The sequence below is a fragment of the Clarias gariepinus genome, chromosome 22 (genome assembly GCF_024256425.1).
Source record: "Clarias gariepinus isolate MV-2021 ecotype Netherlands chromosome 22, CGAR_prim_01v2, whole genome shotgun sequence".
In the NCBI taxonomy this organism is placed as follows: domain Eukaryota; kingdom Metazoa; phylum Chordata; class Actinopteri; order Siluriformes; family Clariidae; genus Clarias; species Clarias gariepinus.
Genome location: NC_071121.1, coordinates 10313998 through 10338762, shown reverse-complemented (window position 1 = coordinate 10338762; position 24765 = coordinate 10313998). Strand labels below are relative to the sequence as shown.

General features: G+C 41.5%; 1 protein-coding gene across 5 annotated transcripts in view; it reads left to right on the top strand.

Moving 5' to 3' along the window:
• Positions 1 to 264: 264 nt before the first annotated feature.
• The window catches only part of samd11 (sterile alpha motif domain containing 11), a 58115-nt gene continuing 33614 nt past the window's right edge, over positions 265 to 24765 (top strand). The window contains exons 1-3 of one of the 5 annotated variants that reach the window (XR_008356119.1): positions 265 to 1546; positions 2905 to 2996; positions 13776 to 13951. Coding sequence is in view for 4 of the 5 variants with exons in the window: in XM_053482959.1 (XP_053338934.1) it covers positions 817 to 1546; positions 2905 to 2996; positions 13776 to 13951 (998 nt within the window). In the remaining variant the exon portion in view is untranslated. Of the gene's footprint in view, positions 1547 to 1745; positions 1853 to 2904; positions 2997 to 13775; positions 13952 to 24765 lie in introns of those variants that run through there. The other 4 variants (XM_053482959.1, XM_053482958.1, XM_053482957.1 and 1 more) reach the window with 4 other exon arrangements.

Genomic DNA, 24765 nt, shown 5'->3' with positions numbered 1-24765 from the left:
CTGTAAAGACCACATTTAATGTTTATTGCTGTGTTAACTGGCAATTAATTATTAGAAATTTAGTGAGACATGGTTTGGGGTTAAGTGTGTAAGCCGGATTAAGGCTTTAGGGACAAAAATGACAGAAGAATTAAATAGAAAAGGCAAAATCAGTTTCTAAACAGAAGGGTTGTTTATTAAGGCGATTGTAAAGGGTTCCTACGCGCCGTTCCTCGCACGTCCCCTTCGCTATTTGCCGCCAGGACTACCTCCGCTGTTTAAATGGGCCAAGTTAAGAGAATCGGCGGAGAGCGCAAATCTTGTTTGGTCTGGGTATAACTAAAGTGTGACTTTCCGGTACATGGAGGGTTAAAGGGAAGAAAACAAACAAACAAAAAATTCCCATTAGTTGTAGACATGTGTTGCACACAAATTAAAAGAAAAGATCGAAGAAGGATATATAATTAATCTTCGTCTCTGTCAGAAATGGGAAGTTTACTGTGCAGCTTGTTTCTAGCCTTGAATTAGAAATAAGATATCACTATTAGACTGGAGATTGTTATTAGTTTTTGATAGTTTTATCATATTAGTTTGTAGGATGTTATAGATTTTATAGGAAAAGGGCGAATATGTTATATTTAGATCAAACCAGAGTAGTGCATGTGTGTGTGCGTATAGTGTGAATTCAATTTAGTATACGGAGGTAATTGGACAGAAACACCTAAGTGCAGCACTGAGTCGATACAGGATCAGTTCTCGTTAATTAAGCGTCGGCGGCCGTGTGTGCGGCGGCAGCATGGCAGGCAGGCGGCCTATTAGTGGAGCGGCTCCGATTAGATGTGGTGGGCAGGAGCGCGCGCCGGAACCCGTCACGCCAGCAGCGCAGTGAAGAGCGCGCGGAGCGAGCCTGCTGAAAACGCACGCGCTCTGCCGTCACACAGCAGAGCGGCGCGTGGACTCCTACGGGGGAAAAAAAGAAAACAAACCACAGAGCGGAGTCAGGAGCGAGCTGAGATCCGAACTCTAAAAAAACAACACACACACACACACACGCACAGAGGACGCGCAAGTTGGCTCGCGCGAGCCGCCACTCACTCCTCCACCGCTAACATGCCTGCCGTCAAAAAGGAGAGACTGGACGGAGAAGACATGGCATTAGGCGCGTTCGCGCAGCCCGAATACTTGGCCCCTTTAAATGCCGCCGCGATCCCTGTAGTGACCCCTCATCCGCCGCCTTACGACCACCTCTTCGCCCATCCGCGCGCCTACCTGGGACTGCGCGACACGCCGCTGCACCGGCAGCACCTTCATCACCAACACGCGGACGACCTGATGCTCGAGAGGTTCTCATCTATCCCCGACTTTCAGCCGTTCTTTGACAACGGCGAGCCGTGTATCGAGGTGGAGTGCGGCGAGAACAAGGCACTGCTCTACATCAACAAACTGTGCCAGGGCAGCAAGGGACCCTCCATCAAACATAGGGGCGAGTGGCTCACACCCAACGAGTTCCAGTTCGTCAGCGGCAGAGAAACGGCCAAGGACTGGAAGCGGAGTATCAGGCACAAGGGTGAGTCGCATGCTTGTACAACTTATTGCTTATGCTGTTGAGTTATTGCCTATCTGGGTGTACTTTTTTAGGAAGGAAAGGGTTACTCGGCATTACACCGACTATAAGTGCGGAGTTTACTGAAGCACAGCAGACCAGCACGCGCTAACTTTCCATTCGGAATAAGACTGCGCGTAAGTTGGAGTCTGTCACATTCATCCGGAATCAGGATAATGAACGCGTTGTGTTGTGTACACCGGGGGGGACAGTCACGCGAATTCTATGACTTGCTGTATTAGTGCTTTGAGACATTAATATTAAACGCTGGTAAGTTTGAGCCCGGCATGTTGTCGTGCTCAGTGCATCCTGTAAATGTTGTTGGGAATATTTTAAATGTATTTTCATCTGTTTCGGATTTTGAGCAATTTTATGCTCTTAAGTTTTTTTGAGGCTTTCACTTTATGCACAGAAGTCCATTGGTGAATCTCAAGTCGGAGAAAGATGTATAGTAACATGCGCTTTATGCATTCTGCGCTATACCGTGCTGCGCGCGCGGTAGAGATGGACACAGCGGAGCACGCGCTTCTGGTACCGACACTCTGAGCTCGAGCGCTACACTCTTGCACTGGAATAGTGCATAGTATGATGCTTGATGTTTTGCGTTTATAACGACTTTAAAGTTAGAATCTGATTTTAGATCTGGACAGTGAGTGGTGGAACCTGTCACTTCTGTAGAGCTTTTTAAACTCTCCGCATGGACCTTAAGGAGATTCAAGCTCACTCTTTTAGAATTAAAGTTGCTAGACTGTGCTTTAACGGTTCGTGTTGCTCATGTGTACCTTTTACTTAAAGTGCACGTGATATATCTTTAATGAGCTGTCTTAGTAGTGTTAACTATGTTCCTTAAAATCTTTGCCAAAGTTTTTCCAGGAAAAAAATAGACAATAAAGTTACAGAACATGTGCCTTTAATAGTAAAAGTGCCAGCACCATTAATAATGTATTCTGATTATTCCAGGAAAACACAAGACTTGCAAGTGGTCTGTAATCCAAATTCGTCTGCTTTTATTGTATAAATGGAAATTCATATGGATTTGAAAATTCAAAATCATAAGTTTTTGGTTAAAGCCACCAGGGTGATTTAGCTCTCAGGACATGTTGAATATCTCAATCAGAATACTTAAAAGGTTAGAAAAATACATTCTTTATTCCATGACACCTAAGGAAAAAAATGCTTTAAATCCCTACATTTTAATCAAGACATAGCTATACTTACTACACATATCTTGTTTGCATAATTTATGTTATTGTTCTTTTTTTCTCCTCTTCTCTTGTTACGCTATAAAGCTCATAGGTATTTTGTTTTGTAATTTCTTGCAGGGAAAAGTCTTAAGACACTTATGTCCAAAGGAATCTTACAGGTGCATCCTCCAATCTGTGACTGTCCTGGGTGTCGGATTTCATCTCCAGTGGTAAGGGTGGTTTGATATCTTTTTGTTAGTATCCAATAATTTCCTGTTAAAGTGTCATGCTAAAATTATTCTTATGTGTAACTCATATAAAAACAGCAGAAAAGTTATACAAAGTTAGCAACATGCTTCAAAAAACGAGAAGACACATGTGGGTGTAGGGTTTAGTGCATGGTGACTATAGGGGAGTCGGGAGGACGGTGACTTGAAAGTGATCCTGAAAGTGATCCTGAAAAGTTAATTAGCACTGAGTGCAAGGAAAGGTGAAATGTCTGGAACTGGGTGTTTATGGTTGCTGAACTCGACAGTTGGTGTCAGGTCAGGATTCTCCTATCTGAACTATTGGAGTACAAGTTATAATATGTTTTATGAAGTTCTATTAAAGATCTGCTGCTAATGTTCATGAATCATTTTTGAATAAGAAAAGTGTTCAACTTTGTCTTCAACTGTAACGGCTTGAAGGTAAATGATTGTATGAGCGACAATTTTAGAAATGAATTAAGTACTTTAAAAAGTGTCAAGATAACAGTTTTTGTTACTACAGCTCAGCTGGAATGATTTGAGGGCTGATGAGGTAAATAATTATTTCAATTTAAACCAAGGAATTCATTAAACTGCGTCATCCTTCAATAGAACAGCTAAATGTTACATAATTGTAATAATGTTGGGACCATTGTTTTCATATAGAAGTGATATTATTCTTACCAAAGTGCCAAACTTGAGTAATAAATTCATCCTAAAAGATATTGCTAAAGTTCTTTTGCAGTTCTTACATCTTGATTAAACAGATGCTGATCACATCCTGGAGTTAATCAGTAATATTAATAGTTCACTTATTGTTATCTCTCTCATCTACTTCATATCCCATAGCTCCCATCTGCTTATATGTCTTCACACCTTTAAAAGTCCACTTGCCTTTGTGCCTTTTTGCAGAGGGTGACAAAACTGTGTGTGCGTGCGTGCATGTGTATGTGTGAGAGAGAGACTTGCATGTGTATGCAGGTGTGGGTGTGTCTGCATGCGTGTGGGTGCGGGTGACTGGCTGCTTGGAAGGCAGCAGAATCTGTCCACACAGGTGCTGTTTTTTTGTTTATCTGAAGCGAGCACATCTGTCGTCGCCTGTAACGGTTAATCTGTAGGGAAGGGTGTAAGAGGCTTACTGAGTTACTGAGCGTGGCTACGGGTGATTACTGGGTGTGCGGCACGCAAGGCAGAGGCAATGTAGATAAGCTGGAGGTGTCTGATGCAGGTAAACCCATGATGTGCGCTACACCCAGAACTGGCGATAAACCCCAGCTGAGCTCGGATATTATCTAAAGGTATCTTTGGCGTGTAGATAGTGCTTTTGGACGAGACGCTCAGGAGTCTCTTTGATAATTGCTTTTGTCTGGACTCGGTTTAATTGCTGCATGTGTTAAAGGGAATGTGTGATGTTATGCTACACTATATAAATAACTCCCAAATCAATAGATTTAAACTATTGGGCAAGTGTGCTAGATTGAGATAAAGTCCATTCTGGAACTTTACCATACTTTGTAGTTAGAGTATCAATTTGTGAATTATCTTATTGTATTGTACTGTACTTCAGTAACAGTCAGTTGTTATCTTAAGACACATAGGGATCTATCTGGAGAAGTTTTTACAAGAACAGTATTGTGTCAGGTGCATTAGCAAAACCCATCACCATGATGAAACTAGCTCTCGTGAAAACCATCCCAGGAAGGCAAGGCTTAAACCTAAAACCTAGGTCTATCTTATTAAGACTTAATTTAGTCTCAGAAATCACCACTCAGATTAGAGCCGTTATGAAGGCTTCACAGAGCATAAGTAGCAGACATCCTAGATCAACTTATTGCATGAAATTAAAGGGTGTGTCCAAACTTGGTAGGACTGGTAATGTGTCAGTGTGTGTGTATATATCAGTGTATATGTATGTATATATGCTGTTTGTTATTTCCTCGTTAAATTGAGCAGTCAATTATGTGCAAAACTTTCAAGGTTATATGATTATGTGAGAAGCTGCTTTGCTACGTAGCTGTGGTGTTTGCTGTGGAGATGCGGAAGGCCTCTAAGAACGTTTGTTCTCCCCCACCACTCCTTCTTCCCGTAAGCATGACGCTGGTTTGTGAGAGGGAGAGGTGTGGACACGAAGGGGAGGCTGCCGAGCTTGCCTTGCTTGTCTCTACACACATACACACACACACACGCACACGCACACACGCACACACACCTTAAGGGCAAGGCATTCACACATGCGATCATACACACACACACACACACACACACAAACACACCATAACTCTGAGAGATAACAAGACACGGTCCCAGTCCATGCACAAACTCTCTCTGTCTCGCTCTCTCTCTCGCTCTCTCTCACACACTCTCGCACACTCTCGCACACTCTTTCTATTTTACTTTCTTTATTATGCTACCCCCCCACACACACATATACACATAATATATTACACAAACATTCACACATACCAACAGAACTACAACAAACTACAGAAACACACTTTAGTTGTAGGCCTCACAGTTATTTTATTTCACTCTTTAATTTGCATCCTTGCAATCATAAACCTGTCACGCTAATGTTTTAGTTCCTCATTTTGTGGTGAAATATGAATGCCGAACGACTTTTTTGCCAAGAATATGCTTTATAATAAGATGAATTATCGGAAGATACCCCTGACTTTGAAATGGTTTACAGCATATTGGTTGCGGACATTGTTTATGCAATTATGAACACTTTCTTTTCCTTCAGTATTATTTTGTGATTTATGATTTGTGTAAAAATAAATCAAGGAGTGGGAATGATGCCACTCAAACCCATCACAGGCCGATATGCAAACTATTAGATAGGTGATGTGTCAACCTGCAGAGTCTAGCTACATAAGTTAACCACCCTTGTTATCTTTGCTGTTGACATTAACGAAACAAAATAATGTTTGCTTTGGTACATTTGGACGTGTATATCTAGGTGGAAGTCATTTGCTGAGAATTTGACAATGCAAAAGCACGGTTTTAATCCTGAAATGTTATAATTGTCGACCTAGCACGCTATGCGCTAGCATGGCCTGCCACACAGTACACTAGCAGTGAGCTAACAGAACTTAAGACGATAAGTGGCATCACCGTTCTTGCACCCTTTTTTTTTTGGCGAAATCACGCCCCATCACCAGACAAACTCTCAGATTTCCCAGTTCGACCTTACTGTTTACAATACTTTAATAAGCTATAGGTAATAGCGTCTTGTAAAGCTAAACTATTTTGCTGAAATGATAAAAGAGCTCTACTTGATCATATACACATGTGCAAATCACTACTGGTGTATTAGCGGTAAACTCTATCCTAATCCTTATATTTTTTGCAAGGCTTAGTGTTGGGTTTGTAGGGTGTTTTTCGAAATGTGCACGGGTCCCTTTAAGAGCCCAAGCTGACAAGCCACGCTGGCTGTTGTCTCCCAGGAGAAATGTGCTTCCTCCGCTCTGTTTTTTCAGCGGAACTAGCGGAGGCCGGCAGGAAATTGCACTCTCCTCCGGCTCGTAAATATCTCTTAGAATCAGCACCCCCATCTCACCCCTCCCTCCACTCCATCCTGGGTTGGAAAAGGTTGCCATGCAGGAGGTCGGGGATATGGCTGACCGGAGTGAGGGGTCAGTTCAGGGGTTTCTGCATCATTTCCTCTAAAATAGGCATTAATTTATTAACAATCTTAAGTAGAACTCGGCAACTTAACATTGAGGTCCGGGCGAATGTTGATTCCTTACTAAGTATGAGATGAGGATGATTTGCATGTGGTTTATGTGACTTAATTATAATTGTCTGGCAATGGAAAGGATGTTGTAGAGAATATATCATTTAAAAAATATAATTTTAGTACATATACATCTTAGAATAAACATCTTCAAACTTTATAATTCTGTGACATGCCTGTGTTCATGTGTGAATAGTCTGACTATGAGCCGACATAGACAAAAAAAAAACGATTCCAGAAGAATGATTTGATCTTTGGAGGGTTGTTAGCTATAACGCATAGACTTCCTGTGCAGCAACAGCAGGAAGAAATCTATTACACACTGAGTAGGATCATTACTGAGAATACAATAGCAATGCAATACAAAACAGTGTACAGAAACAACTGCTATAAACAATATCAAATGTCTGAGAGCTGCATTATAACTGCACATGGACTGCCATTACTTCACATGCACTTACACTGAAGTGTAATGGCTGCAATATACCAAGTGGTTAGGACAGGACAGTATGCCATCGATACCGTGATAAATAATGTAAAGAGATACTATTTTAAAGGAGGGTTACGGGTACAACACAGCCCAATTTATTATTATTATTATTATTATTATTATTATTATGCCAGTTTTATTCGGCGTGATTTCAGCAATAATTTTACTATCGCACTGTATGAGACAATCGCAATGATATCGTGGTTTCGTTGGCATGTTCACCATGTCAGATTACACAGTGAAGTCCCTCTACTGATATATACGTTATTCGGGTTTGTGAAGGACATCAGGTGGTGCATGAACTTCATAGCGAGCTTGTGGTCAAGAGTATTTTTTTTTCTGTCCCTTAGCAAGTTTAGTTCACACTTCACAAATGCTGCTAGTGAATTTGTAGCCATACTGTGAGTTTCGCATAATGAGACACTGATGCTGATGGTGGCTTTCAGACATGTGTCTCAGCAGTGGTTACTCTCTGAGATTGTTTTTTTTTTTTTTTAAACATTTGTTGTTTGCTCCCTTTAGTCTCAATGGCATTTAATCACTTAAGCCAAGTTCAACTCAACAAGTCATTAGTTTTTCATTTTTTTACTTAATGACTTTTATAGGTCTATGTTGCAAGATACATCACGTTTTTTTCATCAGCTACATATATATACTAAATGCATACGTACTGCGAGAAGTCATGGCGTGACTAATACTCGGCACACAGTGAGAGCACTCTAACGAGGCAGTCTCGGTTTAGCACTATAGAACGTGGTATTAGTTAAGCTTTATCTCGCCAGTACGACTCTCATTTGACAGAGCAGAGCTGCAGGGCTGTGAGCAGGCCGTAATGGTGGCTGACGCCACTCTGTCTCACAACAGTTCCCTCACTGCGGGGGGTTAGAGAAAACGTGTATGTGTACACATGTGTGTATGTGTTCGTGTGTGTGTTCGTGTGTGTGTGTGTGTGTGTGTGTGTGTGTGTTTGTCCCACGAACGCTTGCGTGTGTGTGCGCGTGTGTTTGTATCCCCCACATGGAGCTGCAGCTATGCTGCTATGGCAACGACAGGATCCCTCCTCAGGCCCGGGAGTGAGCGAGTCTGCCCTGCGGTCTGTTACGTTAGTGAATTAATGCCACTCTCAGCGCGCCAGAAAAACCTCCATAGACGTCAGCGGCGGCTCTACCTGCTCATCTCATTTGGTACTTTGCTTTCAGTGCAGTACAATGTAATGACAGCTGTTGTGCGGCTTCACGCTAACAAGCAGCCATGTGTTATAGAATCAGTGTGAAAGTAAACTCCTGGAGATGCACAGATGGGGCAAAAGTGGTGGAACTTACAGATGGATGGGTGTATTTGTCCATGTGTGGGAATATGTGAATGTTTTTTTTCTTTATACTTAAAAAAAAAACGAAAAAATCATCAGACTTTTTCAGACTTCGTGTTTAGCAGTATGGAAACTAAGCTGGAATAGATAGTCCTCGAAGAAATGTAGGTTTTTAAACGTCTGAGATGGGAAAGATTTCTGAAATGTATACTGTATTTCCAGTGTAATATCTGTTGTTGTGGTCTATGAAAAAAAAGAAAGAAAAAAAATCTAAGTTCATGAACAGTTCAGCTGCTTCAAAAACACCTGCCTGACTTCAGCTCGAAACTAATAGACTTTGTATTCATTGTTTAACAATCATACTTCATGCTAGCTAGTGAGCTAAATGCTACATAGGAAGGTGGGTGCCAACTGGCAGTCACAGTCAGAGATGCTAATATCTTTAAAAGAATTGGTAAAAATGCTTGCTTCAGTGCACTCCAGAAGTGGTATAGCATTAGCGATGATTCAGTAGCATGCTAACATTAACTTCCTGACCTCATGTACCTCTGTGGTCAAATACAAAATACTGCGTGCCTTGTTTTATATCACTCTATTTATATCCGTTTACATTTTTTTGGTTTGGGTTTTGAATTATGCATCACACCATATTATAGACAGTTTTTGTGCGCATCCATGTGCTGCAAGTCCTGTTGTCTTGTTTGCTTTATTTCGTTTGAAAAGTCCTTCCCTGTCCTCTTTTCTCTCCTCCCTCCCGTTGGTCTGCTTTCTGAGAGCCGTGGTGAAGTCGTTACTCGTCCGTAACGCTCTCCCATGGCTGTCTTGGTGGGTCTGTCCAAACACAGGCAAAGAGAGGTTGGCACGCATGGCTGCGTTGCCGCTGAAGTCCCAGTGTGGGGAAGCGCTCCATTGGGCTGAGACAGGCCGGGGGGGGGGTGGGGGGGGCGGAGGTGGGGGGTTCTCTCCTACAGAGCGCTCTTGACATTCAGGAAACTGAATCCAACTCTGACAGTATATCATATAATCCTTTTGCTTATGAAAAGCTGAAATATTTTTGCCTGTTATATTTACATGTATGTTTTTTTTTGTTTTTTTTTTACTTTTGCTTTAAGCAAAGTGATATAATATGGTTTAAAGGGTTGTTTTGTAGGCATGGCCTGCTTTCTGTCCTGTCTGTCATGATACAGTGATATAGCTAACAGATGTGTTGCCATTAGATACGGAGAGTAACATGTGATGCTACGTCGAGTTACATGAGAACTTGCATATGTAAGTTGTTGTGATTGTCACGTGGCTTTAACGGAAAATCGTAAAAGTGGATTTGTTTTTGGATACGGATGGGAGACGGTTTCCCGCAACTCGCGCAAGTTTTTGCTCTCTGTCTCTCTCTCTCTCTCTCTCTCTCTTTCCAATGTTCCAGTGGTTGAAACTAGGTGCAGTAACTGCCGCCAGCCCTCCACAGTCCTCCTCCCTTCCTCTCTTCCCTCCATCCCTCCCTCTCCCCATACCCCCCCCCCCCTCCCCCCCCCCCCCCCCAAGAAAAAAAGCTCGCGCCAAGTCTGCCCGCCATTCCGCCTCCACACTCACACACAGCGCCGCTACGGCTCACACGCACACACACTCTCTCACACACAAGTGGAGGTTACGGCAGACAGACGCGTGACTCATTAGGCATTCTTCCCCCAGGGAGAGCAATGGGGGAGGAGGGAGGGCCACATGCAAGCGCGCCACAGCTGCAGGAATGTCACGGGCTGCTACCGCGATGTGCTTGTGTGTGTGTGTTTGTGTGTTCATGTGTAAGAGTAGAAGAGCAGGAGTTTGTGTGTGACAAAGAGAAAGTGCACACAGTCCCTCAGTGGCATAGCAGCACACCTTTTGGGAAATAACATCTCATGGCTTTTACGTAATATCCTCATTTTTTAGTCTGAGCGAAGAAATCTGAACAGCTGAAAAGAAACTTTGAGACTCCTCATTTAAAAGTGCTTTTTCATTCTGGGGAAAAGTTCGAAGTTTAAACATTTTGCTCAACTAAAATTTGTGTCAGGAAGGAAATACCGGAGTCTCTTCAGGACAGACCTGTCAGTAGAAATGAATATTGCATTGGTGGCATTGATTTTACTCCTGCTGCTTAACAAGTGTAAAATGTACTGTAGTTTTTATTTCTATTTGAATTTTATGCGGTTTTACTTAACACACACACACACACACTTATATCAAACTATTGCCATGTTTTAAGTAAGTCTTCTCTCTCTGCGAGAAACAACAGAATAACCAGAATTAGGATTCTTGTAGCTTGGTGTGTGTGTGTGTGTGTGTGTGTTTACTTCTTGATGGACTGTGTAAATACACCTTCTCACTTCAAGGTAGACATTCGATGCAGGAGGACTCCTTCACAGAAGTGCTACTTATTGGAAATTTCAACTCAATACATTTTCCATCCTTTAGAGTTACCTGACCACAAGTGTGTGTGTGTGTGTGTGTGTGTGTGTGTGTGTGGGTGTACAGCCCAGTGTGTGCTCGAGCCCAGCATTTCATGTTTTTGTTTTGGAACACCGTACGTTACGCGGAAGTGTGTTGCCAGAACAACAGCGTGCCGGAAACCGTGTTTAGTGTGCTGAATAGGACCTGGGGGCTGAGCAGGGGGGCTAGAACGGGGGTGTAATAGAGGACAGGAAGATTTCTTCATTGCCTCAGAAGTCTCACTACTAAATTAGAGCATTCTTGCGCCTTTCTATAGCTGGCAGACGCACACGTAGTCCAGCTACCCAGCCTTGCGACTCGGACTGAAACTTGTTTTTCTTTGAAGGTGTCAGTCTGCTTCCTGGTGATTCTTTTTAATGAAAAAAATCGTCGACCCCCCTTTAACGTGTACAGGATGTTGCACCAGCACCTTAGTCGCCTTGAACTGAGCCAAATGTGCAAAAACTAAAAAAAAAAACTAAAAAAAAAAAAAAAAGCACACAAAAATATGATATGGAACTATGCAGCCTGCTCATCCTCAGAGATGTTTTCCTCTTTATCTCTTTTTTTATCCTCTTCTCCTTTTAACGTATGCCACTTGAGAGAATCCAGAGGGCCTGCACCTGTTTGCCTCTTGGCTAGTCTCCCCCACCCCCCTGCCCCAGCCTGCCACTCACATTGTTGCCCTTGTGGGATGCCATGAGTGTGTGTGTGTGTGTGTGTGTGTGTATCTGTGTGTTGGCCTCGCGTGCGGAAGTGGGGATAGCTGCAGGGCTAGCCAGAGTTTGACAGAACTGAGACACAGACGTGTTCACATGCAACCACACACACACACACACACACACACACACACACACACACACACACACACACACACACACACACACACGGTCCCATGCACTGCCTTTCCAGCTGAGGATTTCAAAGCCAAATCCATCCATACATTAAAACCTCAGACAAGCTCTCTGTCTTACTTTTTTTTTTTTTTTTCTTCTCACTCCCTTTCATAATCCCCTCACACAAGGCAAGACAGAAACTCAGTAAGGGTCACTGTAAAGGTCACACTAACCCCCTAGAGCTATTTTTCTTCTTCTTTATCTCTCCATCTCTTAAGATGTATGAGAAGGACAGAAGAAGAGATGAAGTCAGTATCATGTGTCCCTCTCTAACCCCGCCTCCATCCCTAAGCTAGGATCAATTATCTTCTACACAAGACTTCTTATTGGTGATGCGCTGTTTCTCGGGCCGCGATGGCTTTTGTTGAATTTTGTGCTAATTTATCGGACACTTCCTACGACTTTTAAGGGAGAGAGTAAACTTTCTAGCTATCTATTATAGTTGTGTAGTCATTTTTTTTTATTAGCATGTCAACTTTCGTGCCAACTTTATTTATTTATTTATATATATTATTATTATTATTATTATTATTATTATTATTTATATTAGTTATTTGACTTATACATACAGATCACGGATTGACTCATTTTATTTTATACTATATTTAATTCTGTTAATCTTAATAGGTGCTTGTAAGGCATTTATAAACAAACGTTATTATTTAAATTATTTTTATTTTTATTATTTAAAATATTTTACCGGTCGAGGTCTCGGGCAGTTTGATTTTTTTTTTTTTAATGCTTCTAATTCCGTTTCTTAAAAAAAGGAACCTCAAAAAGTGTTAACCTTACAAAACTGTTTCCTGTCCACCTCTTCTGTGCATCACTCTCACTTTGTGTGTTTATCTCACATTCAGCCATGCTCATTTAGATCCGTATCCACATATATCTTGCATCAGATCATTTTTATATCAAATGTACTTTTTCACTGCTTTCACACACCAAAGAAAAGAAACACACTGATGCCTTAAGCTAGAACTTTTTGACAGAAGCTGACTGTATTACTCAAAATGATGTCATCTTGTGCAGGACTTATCAGCAACCCTAGTGTAGGTGTAGGTGCTGGAGTGCCATTGAAACATATTGGGAGGAATAAAATAAATGCCGTAATAATGATAATTCTAAACATTCTTGTAAGCGGAACAGATGACATTATAATCGTGGATAGACAGAGAAACAGTGTTGAATGTTTCCGAAAAGCTTAAATCATTAATCATCCACAGGTTGTCGCCTCCAACGAAAACACCAGCGCAATCCCGACTTTGGGTCTTGTTCATAAATTCGCCACATAGAATCTCTTAAGTCATATCTGCAAGTCGCGAGGCTAACATTAATGGATTACTTATAGTTATTATTTTAATCCGATTTGTAAGGCTGAGATGATTCTTGATCTAGACATGACTCACCGTCACGGACTTTACCGTCTTTTTAAAGCCGCCTGACTCACCTCTGTATTACAGTGAAATAACGTCTAGTTTTCGTTACACGCTACAAGCACTGACGGCGGCTTTGAATTCGATTTGACCGAGATGATGCTTGGGCAATCGAGAAGTTGTTTGATTTCACACACTGTAAGCAGTGAGAACAGTTCATGAATTACATAATTGATTACTATCAACTTTGCACACATATTTGAATAGAGACACGCACGCCACAAATATGCAGTCCTTGTGATTCTGAAGTGTGTGACAGATATAGAATCATGTGCTTTTTGAACAACAACAAGTGAAAGTAGGACGCATAGTGTTTTCCTGTACTGGTTTGTCTGCTTTTTGGCTTTTGGCTGAACTCACATGAGTGTGGGAATGCAGTGGATGCCTGGGCCTGTCCTCAGCGTCTTAGTATGTGTGTGTCTCGTGTGCTCCTGCAGAACCGTGGGCGTCTGGCTGAAAAGCGCACCATCCCTCTGCCGCCAACTCGCGTACCCAAGAAGGAGCTGGCCTCCGTCTTCAGCAGTGACGAGAGCGAGGGTGGCGAGAGAAGCAGCACAGACCATGCTGACATCAAGCAAGAAGAAGAGCTCCACTACACTACGATGAGAAAGAAGTGAGTTTCTGTGCATTCGTGTAACACGTTCATCAAATCTTTCATCAACCCTTATGGCGATCACAGCAGAGATATCTGATCAGTGTTCAAATGAAGACCTTCACTACCACATACACGCAATCGTCATTGCATACAGTCGAACACACACCCAGTGAGTGCTTATCTCTGCACATTCGACTGCATGCACATTAGACTGCATTCACACACGTAAACTTTGACATGCTGGGACTTTAAATAGGTATGGACGCCAGCCCGCAGACCACACACACAAATAAATACATGGACTTCTCACCTCGTGTGTGAGGAGTCAAGATGATATGGGTGTAGCAGCAAGACAGTTGCCCAGATATCACGACATTCGGAAAGCAAGTTTGCAACACTGGTTGTTAAGGCGTGGATCACTTTCAGACCGATTCCTCTTCTGGGTCGCAGTGTTACGGTTTTCAATGAAAAATACTAAGTGCTTGCAGCGAGGTTAAAAAGACATGACTCAGGTACTCATTAGTGAATCTTGGTGCATTTTGGATTGTTTTTTCATTTATATAATGAACTGCCTTATTAATTTCTCTAATGGTAAATTACTAAAACTAATATATAATTGTCTGTTAGAGTAAAAAGAACGTAGATTCTACAAGCATTAAAATGTGCAAGATTAACAAATAGATGTATAATATTTATCATGTAGTATTTTCGAAACTCTAATTAGGGTGAGGAAAGGTATATAAAAAAAGTGCTCATTAAATTTCCACAAGTAGGGTTTTTTTTTTTTTTTTTTCTCATGCGCCCAGACACAAGAGCTCATGGGAGCCTATTATAGCACACACAGACCTGTGATAGGGTAAGAGCCATGACTAAAATGTTATATATATTTTTTTTCCTGGTGATTTCAGTCTGCCTGAACGTATTACAGCTGATGATTAGCCAGCAGATGTCAGCCATGGTAGAGTCTCTAATCAGCAACTATGCTTTGGTCAGTACCTGATCATGCATCTTGTATCCTGAAGTATGTGCTACAAAGCCTGGCCTTGTGCTCATCATATACTATTGAAATCACTTACGTTATTTCTTTCGCTAAATAATTGCTGCCAAAGGTTGGAGTGCTAGGTGAGGATAGTCTTACTGTAATGTGAACCTGATCATCTATGCAATTATCCAATCAGCCAATCATGTAGCAGCAGTGGAAAGTCATGGCTCAGGATTTCAGAAACTGTTGATCTCCTGGAATTTATTATAATTTTTTTTTTACCAACAACCTCCTCCATAGTTTACACAGTTTTGTGTGAAAAACGAAAAACAGCTCAGTGGCTGGAAATTCCTTGTTAGTAAAAGAGGTCAGAGGAGAATGACGAGAATGATGGTGCAAGCTGACAGAAAGGCTACGGTAACTCAAATAATCACTCTTTACCACTGTGGAGCAGAAAAACATCTCCGAATGCACAACACGTTGAACCTTAAGGCGGATGGACTACAACTAAAGACCACATCAGGTTATATTCCTTTTGGTGATGGTTCCAAAGTAAAAGTAAAAAAAGAGAAATAGACTTTAAGACCTTTGTTAACACTAAATAAAATCTTTTGTTGATGCTAAAAATTAATTTCATGATTTTTTTATCCTGGAAAAATATGGCGGCCTAACCCTGCGAGCCCATTTCCACCAGCCCATGTTCTGTCTATGCTTCTATCTGCTTCTATTTTTGGTGTTTGATATAAAGTATCAGTAGCTAGTTAGATACTGGTTGCTGCGTAGGTGGATTTTTTTTTTTCTGTTCTTGGAAATGCCATCTTTTCTAATGATAAAGGTTACAGTAGGAAAAGGCCTTGCTCTATTTTAATAGTATTTGTTGAAAATCGTACAATCACATTGGATTTTTTCCAATGTTCCTGATTGTCTATAGCAAGAGAGAGACGCTTACGCTTTATATTCCGAACCGGTTACAGAATATAAAGCGTTCTTGCACAAAGCTCTTCTTGCGTATATGGGTCATAACACATGTGAATACTGTATACATCCTACACAGGGTTCACAGAAAAAAAAAATCCTCCCAGCAAAGCCGATGATGAAGAATGACCTGGGCTCCTCGAACCCGAAGTCCAACCGCTGAAGTCCAAACTCACTTAAAAACTATATGATGATCAGAACGTTGCACATATCACATCTCAAACATGCATGAAACATGAACAAGATATGTCCTTTCTGGTTGTAGCTTTTCAAAGTTTTTTCCTGTCACCCCTTCACTACGCCTCACCCTCTCAGTGAACTCCAGCCTACAATCTGTCTGCGACGATGAGGACAGCGCTTGAACAATAACGCATTACAGGATCCGTCTAACCTTGTTAAAGCGATTCCACCCCGCCATGGTGCTTCTTCCACCAGCGCCTAAAGATGCTAATGAATTTAAAGAACACTTATGACGAATATGGAGGGCTTTTACCCAGTTAACGGCGGCGGACTGTGAGGAGCCTCGTCTCTTCGTCTGTTTCGCCCAGGCTTCTTTCGCCTCATCCCCACTTCACTTAGACAGGGATCTGACCCAAACAGATAATGGGATGTTCAATCTATGCAATCTGATTTCCATTGAACAGGGGCTGGTTAAGTGAGTTGCGAAGGGTCTTAACAAATTGAATTTAGTCAATGGGTGAAAAATGGAGAATTGGTTTTATATGTGAGTGTATTTACGCCCTATCAACAAGCAATTGGGGTTATTGTGGTAAATGTGTTGGGTGACATTATACTTGGAATCTTATTCCTACATCTGGAGTATAATAGTCCACCTATATGGTTTCTGGTTTAAAGAGTTAATGCTGTGTCTCTGCTTACCCCATTAACCCGTGGACCTGGAAGCAATGAAATATCGCGAAACATAATTTTTAGTTTTGATGTACACACATGTCTGTGGTTTACCAAACCACGAAAAGTTGGTTTCCTAAGCACCGTGTTATGGCCAATTCCTTCTTTTCATGCATTATTCCACAATTACATGACAGCTACCATCCCGGGAGCATCATGTACTGTAATTGTGGAATAATTACTCGTGAAGGCAGCCATATGCATCTTTTCGTTATGCTGCTCATGCAACTTTAGGGGGCAGTCTGACACGGCCAGGGGGTTGTGTCCTCAGAAACCATACCTGAGTACTTGAAGAGGTGGTCTTAAGAACGATACAGCGTAAAGGGCCGGAAATCAGATCAGATATGAAAGTAATCGGACCTAAGAACGAAAGAAGATTGCTGTTTAGACATGACGTCATCAGTGCCGCCTGTGTCCTCCGACATCTCCATGCGTGCGAAGCACACGCCAATCTCGTTCAATGACCTACACCGCCATGGCAGATAAAGTAGGAAGGGGCGCGAGCTCTTTTTCTCACAAGAGACTTCTTCTCTTCTGTTTGATAACAGCTCACAAACCAAGTAGGTGCATACTGCCACCTGCTGTATAGGAGGAGGCAAATACTCAACTGTACCCGAGAACGTAGCACAAAAAACAATGTGAACGCTGGCCAGCAGGTGAGTGTGAAAGGGGGAGCAGTCATTTCTGGGCACACTACAAATTAATTGTGCCTACTGTGAAAATGCCCTCAGAGAAAAGTGCCTTGGTCCCCACTTTCACACAAGCTAATAGATGCCTTTGACTGGTTAGTGTCACTATGATTAGTAGTAAAGACAATGTATACCCAGCAAAAAAAGAAACGTCCCTTTTTCAGGACTGTGTATTTCAACAATATTGTTGTAAAAATCCAAATAACTTTACAGATCTTCATTGTAAAGGGTTTAAACAATGTTTTCCATGCATGTTCAATTAACCATATTCAATTAATTAACATGCACCTGTGGAATGGTCGTTAAGACCTTAACAGCTTACAAAAAGTAGGCATTTAAGGTCACAGTTCTAAAAATGCAGGACACTAAAGAGACTTGTCTACCGACTGTGAAAAACACCCAAAGAAAGATGCCCAGGGTCCCTGCTCAACTGCGTGAACGTGCATTAGGCATGCTGCAGGGAGGCATGAGGACTGCTGATGTGGCTAGGGCGATAAATCGCCATGTCCGCACTGTGAGACGCCTAAGACAGCGCTACAGGGAGACAGGAAGGACGGCTGATCATCCTCGCAGTGGAAGACCACGTGTAACAACACCTGCACAGGATCGGTACATCCGAATATCACACCTGCGTGACAGGTACAGGATGGCCACAACAACTGCCCGAGTCACACCAGGAACACACAATCCCTCCATCAGTGCTCAGACTGTCCGCAATAGGCAGTCCATGAGGAGGAGATGCACTGCAGTACTTCAAGCAGCTGGTGGCCACACCAGATACTGACTGGTACTTTTGATTTTGAGCCTCCCTTCATTCAGGGACACATTGCGAAACATTTTTAGTTTATGTCTTATGGTGTTGACTCTTTTAGTGTTCATACAAATATTTACACATGTAGTCAGAAGACGTTTCTTTTTTTGCTGAGTATATGTCATCTCTCCCGCCCTGAGAGTACTGCCCCAGGTGGCTGTCATCGGAATTTTTCATGATCTGCGTATGATTGCGGGAACTCTTGTCTGTAGAGCAATGTGTCTTCTTTAATGCCAAGTGCGTACTGTTTTAGCCCTGATCTCACTGTTGCAATGTCATTTTTAAAATAAGTTGCTATGTTAAAGAATGTTCAAAATTGTTGTTCTATTTTGCAGTGTGAGCATGTTTGTTGTGAGTACTAAGATGAGTAATGAGCAACAGCCAAAAGGGTTTGTGCTTCTGTGCAGGAGTTTCCTGAATCCAGTTCAATAATTTTGTCATTTAGAACAAATTGTAAGCATTGTATTATTATTATTATTATTATTATTATTATTATTATTGTGTAATAATGTCATACCTGTTGTAAGGAACAGAAAAAATAAAAATACATGATACGACCTCTAGTTCTAGGATAATACTTGCTCTCTACATCTAACCCAGAATTCTTCCCATATAGAATAGTGCAGATAGATGTGATAAAGATCTTTTATGTTTATTTTTTTAACAGAGTCAGGATTTCAGACTCACTTTCAGGATCACTTCTGCTAGGAACTCTTCAGGTGAATGATCATGTACTGTACAGTAGTATGAGGGCCTCGTCTGTATAGCGTGCAAACCTATATGTCCACATACCTGCAGAGAAGTTCCAGTAGTGTGAGCAGCAGAGTCATTTAGGGATTTTGAGAGTCATATAGCGTACACTTAGTACTTAACCAGCTTATTGCTAACAAGTGATTAGTGATCAGGCTGAAAGAGGTATTCCTAAGACATGACAGGTTGTGAACCATATGTGGGAGCTCTGATGATACTCTAATATATAATTGCTGGAGGCATAATGCTGAAACGTATACGGCATGGATTGCCTGAAAGGCTGAAGATGAACTTATTTAAACGCACAAAAATTGACCGGTAGTAAATGCAAGTTTATCTAAACCGGTTTGTCATCCTGATTACCTGCAGTAACATCCTGGTTGTGGGCAGACTTTTCCTCAAGCTTCCTTGTGCACTCTGTCAACAATAAGACTGACTGAGAAGTGCTGACTGGTTGTCTGGGGTAATTACTGACCAGCCAACATGGATTATATAAAGCAGCATATCTGTCTAACGGCTTCCAAAAACAACTTTTTCGTCACACACCTTATCATTTATATATATATATATATATATATATATATATATATATAAGATTAGTGTCAGAATCACATGTTTTTTGGCAGACAGTATGGCCTGTGATATTTCTCGAGGTTATGGGGTAAGTGGATTAGAAAGTTGTCATGGGAGGAGCGACGTTGCTTCTATCATCATATACCCTCCCACTGAGGAATGGGGGGGTGTGGGGTGGAAAAGAAATTACACAACCCTCTTCCGCCCCTATCTCAGCATATGTACTGCTTTTTTTTATGATGACCTCGATGACATTGTGTTTTTGTGGGGAAAAAAAACTACGGGCTACCTGCGGTTAGAATTTACAAGGAGATTTATGCTGTTAGCTAAGCAGGAGAGAACTGGAGAAGCTATGCGACCAACCGCTCAGCGTCTGTGCATTGGTATGTAGAGAGCTTATTAAGCTTTGCGTTGTGGAAGGCCTGCATTATCGTGTTCTTCTGTATTTTGTTGAAATCAAAGGTGAGGCATTTATGAGCGGTGGGATATGTAATGCAGTCAAATTGGGAATCATAATTCATAAAAATATAAACCTTCTTCAATCTTTTTTTTTTAGGATTCTTTTCTTCCATTTTATCTAAATATGAATAAAGAGTCATTTCATCAAAGTCTTTCTAGTGGATCAGAACACTTTTGTCTCGGAGAAATAACGCGTTTTTTCTGAGGAACGGCGTAGCTGGCTTGTGGTCCCTTTATTCATGTTGGTTTTGTTAAGGCATTTCCACATGTGATTTCAAACAGTAGACTGCTGGGAAGAGTGAACGGCGCTGTAGGATTCCTGGAAAGATCTTCCTCTTAGAGCCATAATTAGTGGTCATGGCTCTTCTACAGTGTGCAGGGCGACTCTTGTGTCCAAGGACCAACTACAAGCTGCAGTCATTTACTGGTTATAAAAACCAACAATGCACAAACCCTTATATCCTGCTTGAACAAACAAGAGATCTGTGTATCTAATAGCGAAGAGTATTCAACGTTCAGTGGACTTACAACACATTACCTGGGTTTTTGAGGGGTAATTTAATATTCTTATAGATCAGTTTCAAACCAGAACATTATAGTTATTATGTAGATTTTGTTCTGTTTAAAGCATTGTTTCCACCAAAAATGTGATGGTGCCGGTGCTTAATAACAACATTTCACCAGTTTAAAATACAGATCATTATAAAACAATAAGTGGAGGTTTACTTAAATGCAAAATATATCAATATCAAAAAATATCACAGATGCAAAATATATATATATATATATATATATATATATATAAAGAAAAAACGACACTGGGGAAATCACAATATCAATATAGATCTGTGAGATGTTTATTTACACTGCACATAGTGTATTACTTTGTTTTACCTTCGCACTAACCCCAAAACAGGTACTCAGTATCACTGATGTCATCCGCTAGTGTTAATATTTAATCTGAATTTAACATATTTTCTCAAATATCTCCAATTCTCTACCTACCTCTGTAAACACTACAAGTTTATTACCACTCGACATGGACAAATACTAGTATTCTAAGGCAAAGGCAACAGAAAGTCTTAAGCAGATGAGCTGTGCAGCGTTATATATGTATCCATTCCCATCTATTTACTACCCCCTGTATTGCAGGCTGCTGTCCTGTCTGGATGTGATCGGAATAATAAAGAGTCTTTAAAAAGACAGGAAAAGGAAATAGATGCGCAGTATTTCAGAGTTTGTGACCCTCACCAGACCTAACGTTTTAACTTGAATAATAAATAGCAGATTGCACACTGGTAATGGCCGTGCCACAGTAACACATGCGCTGTGTTGTCTTGTTGTGAAACTGTCTCTGACATCTTTGCATTAGCTGAACTCCCAGCCTTTTATTTCGGTTTGTTAGGAGGCAGCAGGTGGCAGGCGGGCGCTGGTGTGAGTTTCATGGTGTGGCTGTCTCCGTTGTGTTTTCATTAACGGTGTCAGGCTGGGCATCAGGATGCCCCCTCTGCTCGCTGTCTCACAGTGACCTTTGGAGAAAGTGCCACCTCTTTTGTTTCCTCTGCTATCTCGGCTTAGAGAGAAGCTGCCTTTCTGTTCCTACACTTCTTGCCCACAAACACATTATTTGCTTGCGCTGTGATATTTCCTCCATGTGCCAGCAGTGTTCGAGTCTCAGGAATTGGTTGAGCCAAGCAAACTTGTGCCCAGGTGGTGTACAGCTCTCATCCAGCTTCAAGGCTTCCCGTCACCATCCACCACACGTGAGGCCCAGCTGGCAGTGCTCGCAGCTGCATAAGTACTGAAACCATAGCTTTTTTGGCACTGAAGATGTGTATGCCTGCTTTCTGTGGTGAATCAGTTTTCCCTTCTGAGTGATTTAATCATCGTTGATGCCTTCAGGTTGTTTCTCATTGCACCTTGCACGAACCCACAAATATGCTGCATTACTGCGAGAATTGCGTCTAAAATTGGTACGTTCATCTGTCATCACTTTAGTTCAGATATAGGATACAGGTGGGCGGTGAGACAGCCTGGATGTTTGCGTCATCGGTTTTACTCTGGCTGTCGAAGGACCACCCACTGGCCTCATTATCCATCTGCATACTAGAACTGATATCCTTATTTAAAAAAAAATAAAAAATCATTCATTCACTTTCAGTGGCCATTTTATCCTGGGTCATGGTGCGATGGGTCTGGAATCTCTCCAAGAAATGTGAGCCACGGCGCTGAAATATGGACCTATCATACTACAGTACATTACCTCTGAGCTATGTCAATCCAAACAACAAGATTTTCCCACAATGCATCACTACACTGTGTAACACACTTGTAGGAAAGTGCTATCTACCCTCTTCTAAGTACAAGAGCTCATGCATGTACATGATTGGCTAATACCCAGGACAAGAGGATGTCTTGAGCTTAAGAGATTTTTTTTTTTAAACATAACTATTAACAGGTTTGCTTGATAAGACACAAACTTCCAAACAAAGCTGGTAAGAAATAACATCAGTGTTGATCGGTATATCTGGGACAATGCGTCGGTTATAGGGCTGAAAGTTATCGATTGGTTAAATGTCAGATTATGTCGATAGTCTCCAGTGTGTGATAATCACAGCCCGATGTCCTCAGCGGAGCTGTCTGTCCCACACCGTGTGTTTGGGATAGCTGACTCAGGCAGTTGGGTGTTAGCATGAGCCCTGACACAGATTATGACCTTGCCTAGTGGACGGGGAAGGGCTCATTAGCGTCTCCGCACTTACTGGGGCCGCACAGGAAAAAGCGTGATAATTACCCCGCTAACAATGTCCTTGCTTAGCGAGCTTACAGCCGAACCTCGGCTTAAGGATAATAACTTGTGTGAATAGCCAGGGCAAGGGCTGCTGCACATATTTTCTGTGGATTAATACCCCGCTGACAGGGGGGAGGGAGGATATGGGGGATGCGGAGACTGATGCTCCGAGTAGAACTTTAATATCAAGGTTAAATGTATGCATCAATCATTTACGAGGCGGAATGGCGAATTGCTTTACGGATAAATAACTCCAGTTTTGAAAAGTTTAAAAAGTGTTTCAAGTACGCCAGATTGGTTAATATTTAGGCCACTTATAATTAGAGTTGCAGTATGCCCGTAGATGTGTTGTTTAGGTGTTATTTTTGCTGTAATAAGGCTTTAGAGGGAAGAGATGTGCTGAAGGGCTGCATTTTTTTTCCCTAAAAATGTTTGATTAGTGGCTATTCCTGCCTCAGCCATCACGGTAATGACCACAGCATGGATATTAGATGTAGAAATATCTCTTAATTCCATAAATTCCATAAAATTGAAACTATATATATATATATATATATATATATATGTTTGTAGTATATTTTTATACTGCGCTCTCTCTCTCTCTCTCTCTCTCTCTCTCTCTCTCATATAACAGAAAACTTCTATTGGGCCCGGAATGAGTGTATATGATTTAAAAATATTCTATTATTGTCAATTAAGTGATATGATAGTAAGATTATAGAGTTATAGGGTAGAACACTATAACGTTCTACATTATTTTCCGAAGTCTCTTGACGTCTAGTGCTATCCTGTATAAGGTATGTGAAAGTTGTTGTTTTTTTCACCAAGCACCAAGTTCACAACAAAGTCAAATGAACAGAGAAACATTTTTTTTCAGTTTCACTGTACAGAATATATTTTTTTTGTATTATGCTAATAGAATTTCTATTCTCACACACACACACACACACACACAGGCCGTTGTGGGAAACTGGCAGTGGCAGATATGACCGGTAAACCGATGTTCCGAGCTCAAGCTGAAAGACGAATGAATTGTCAGGCCAGCTTGGTGAATGAGAAGAAATTCCTTTTGCCTGTGTCGTACTGTCTGTAGCCGTGTTGAAAGCGTGACAGGCTGACATTACCGGGGAGCAGCCTGTAATCTGAGCACTGTAAAACTAGCATTTCAGCTGCCACAATCAGCGGGGCCACCGGCCTGCTACGGCAAAATGGTGGCGAGACGAGCCGCTGTAGCTGGCGACAGGTCGTTAAAATCACTGCCGAGACCTCCCAAATCGTGAGCGTGGGCTTCAGCCTGGCAGGCGCTGAGAGATGCGAGTCTGATGGCTGGCTAAATTGTAATCGGCTATTCCACATTGTTATACTACATAAGGAGATCAGAGTTATAAGCTGATTGCTTTGAAATACGCTCATGACATACTTCCTCTATTCTCCATAGGTTCATTAGTCGCCCAATTAGAGATAATAATGGGTTAGGGTTAGAAGAGGACAAGAGAAGCCACCAATTTAAATCTATGTTCATACAGTAGCGGCTGAAAGTATTTAGACCTTATATGCAATATATGTATAAGGTCTTCCTGTGACTGATGAGTGAAACTAGTGAACCGGCATGGTAGATAGTGGTATTCAGCTCTTGGAGGTATGGCAAATCAAGCAGGCATGGCAAATATTAATGGATGTATAAAAATTTCATTGCATAATATAACAAATTATTCTTATTGTATTATTCTTACAGTATCTATCTATCTATCTATCTATCTATCTATCTATCTATCTATCTATCTATAAATGGATGGATGGATAGATATGGTGGACACCAATCAGCCATAAAAACCAACACCATCGCCAGGTGAACTGACATCAAATCCCATTGACATTTGGCATGTAGTTACC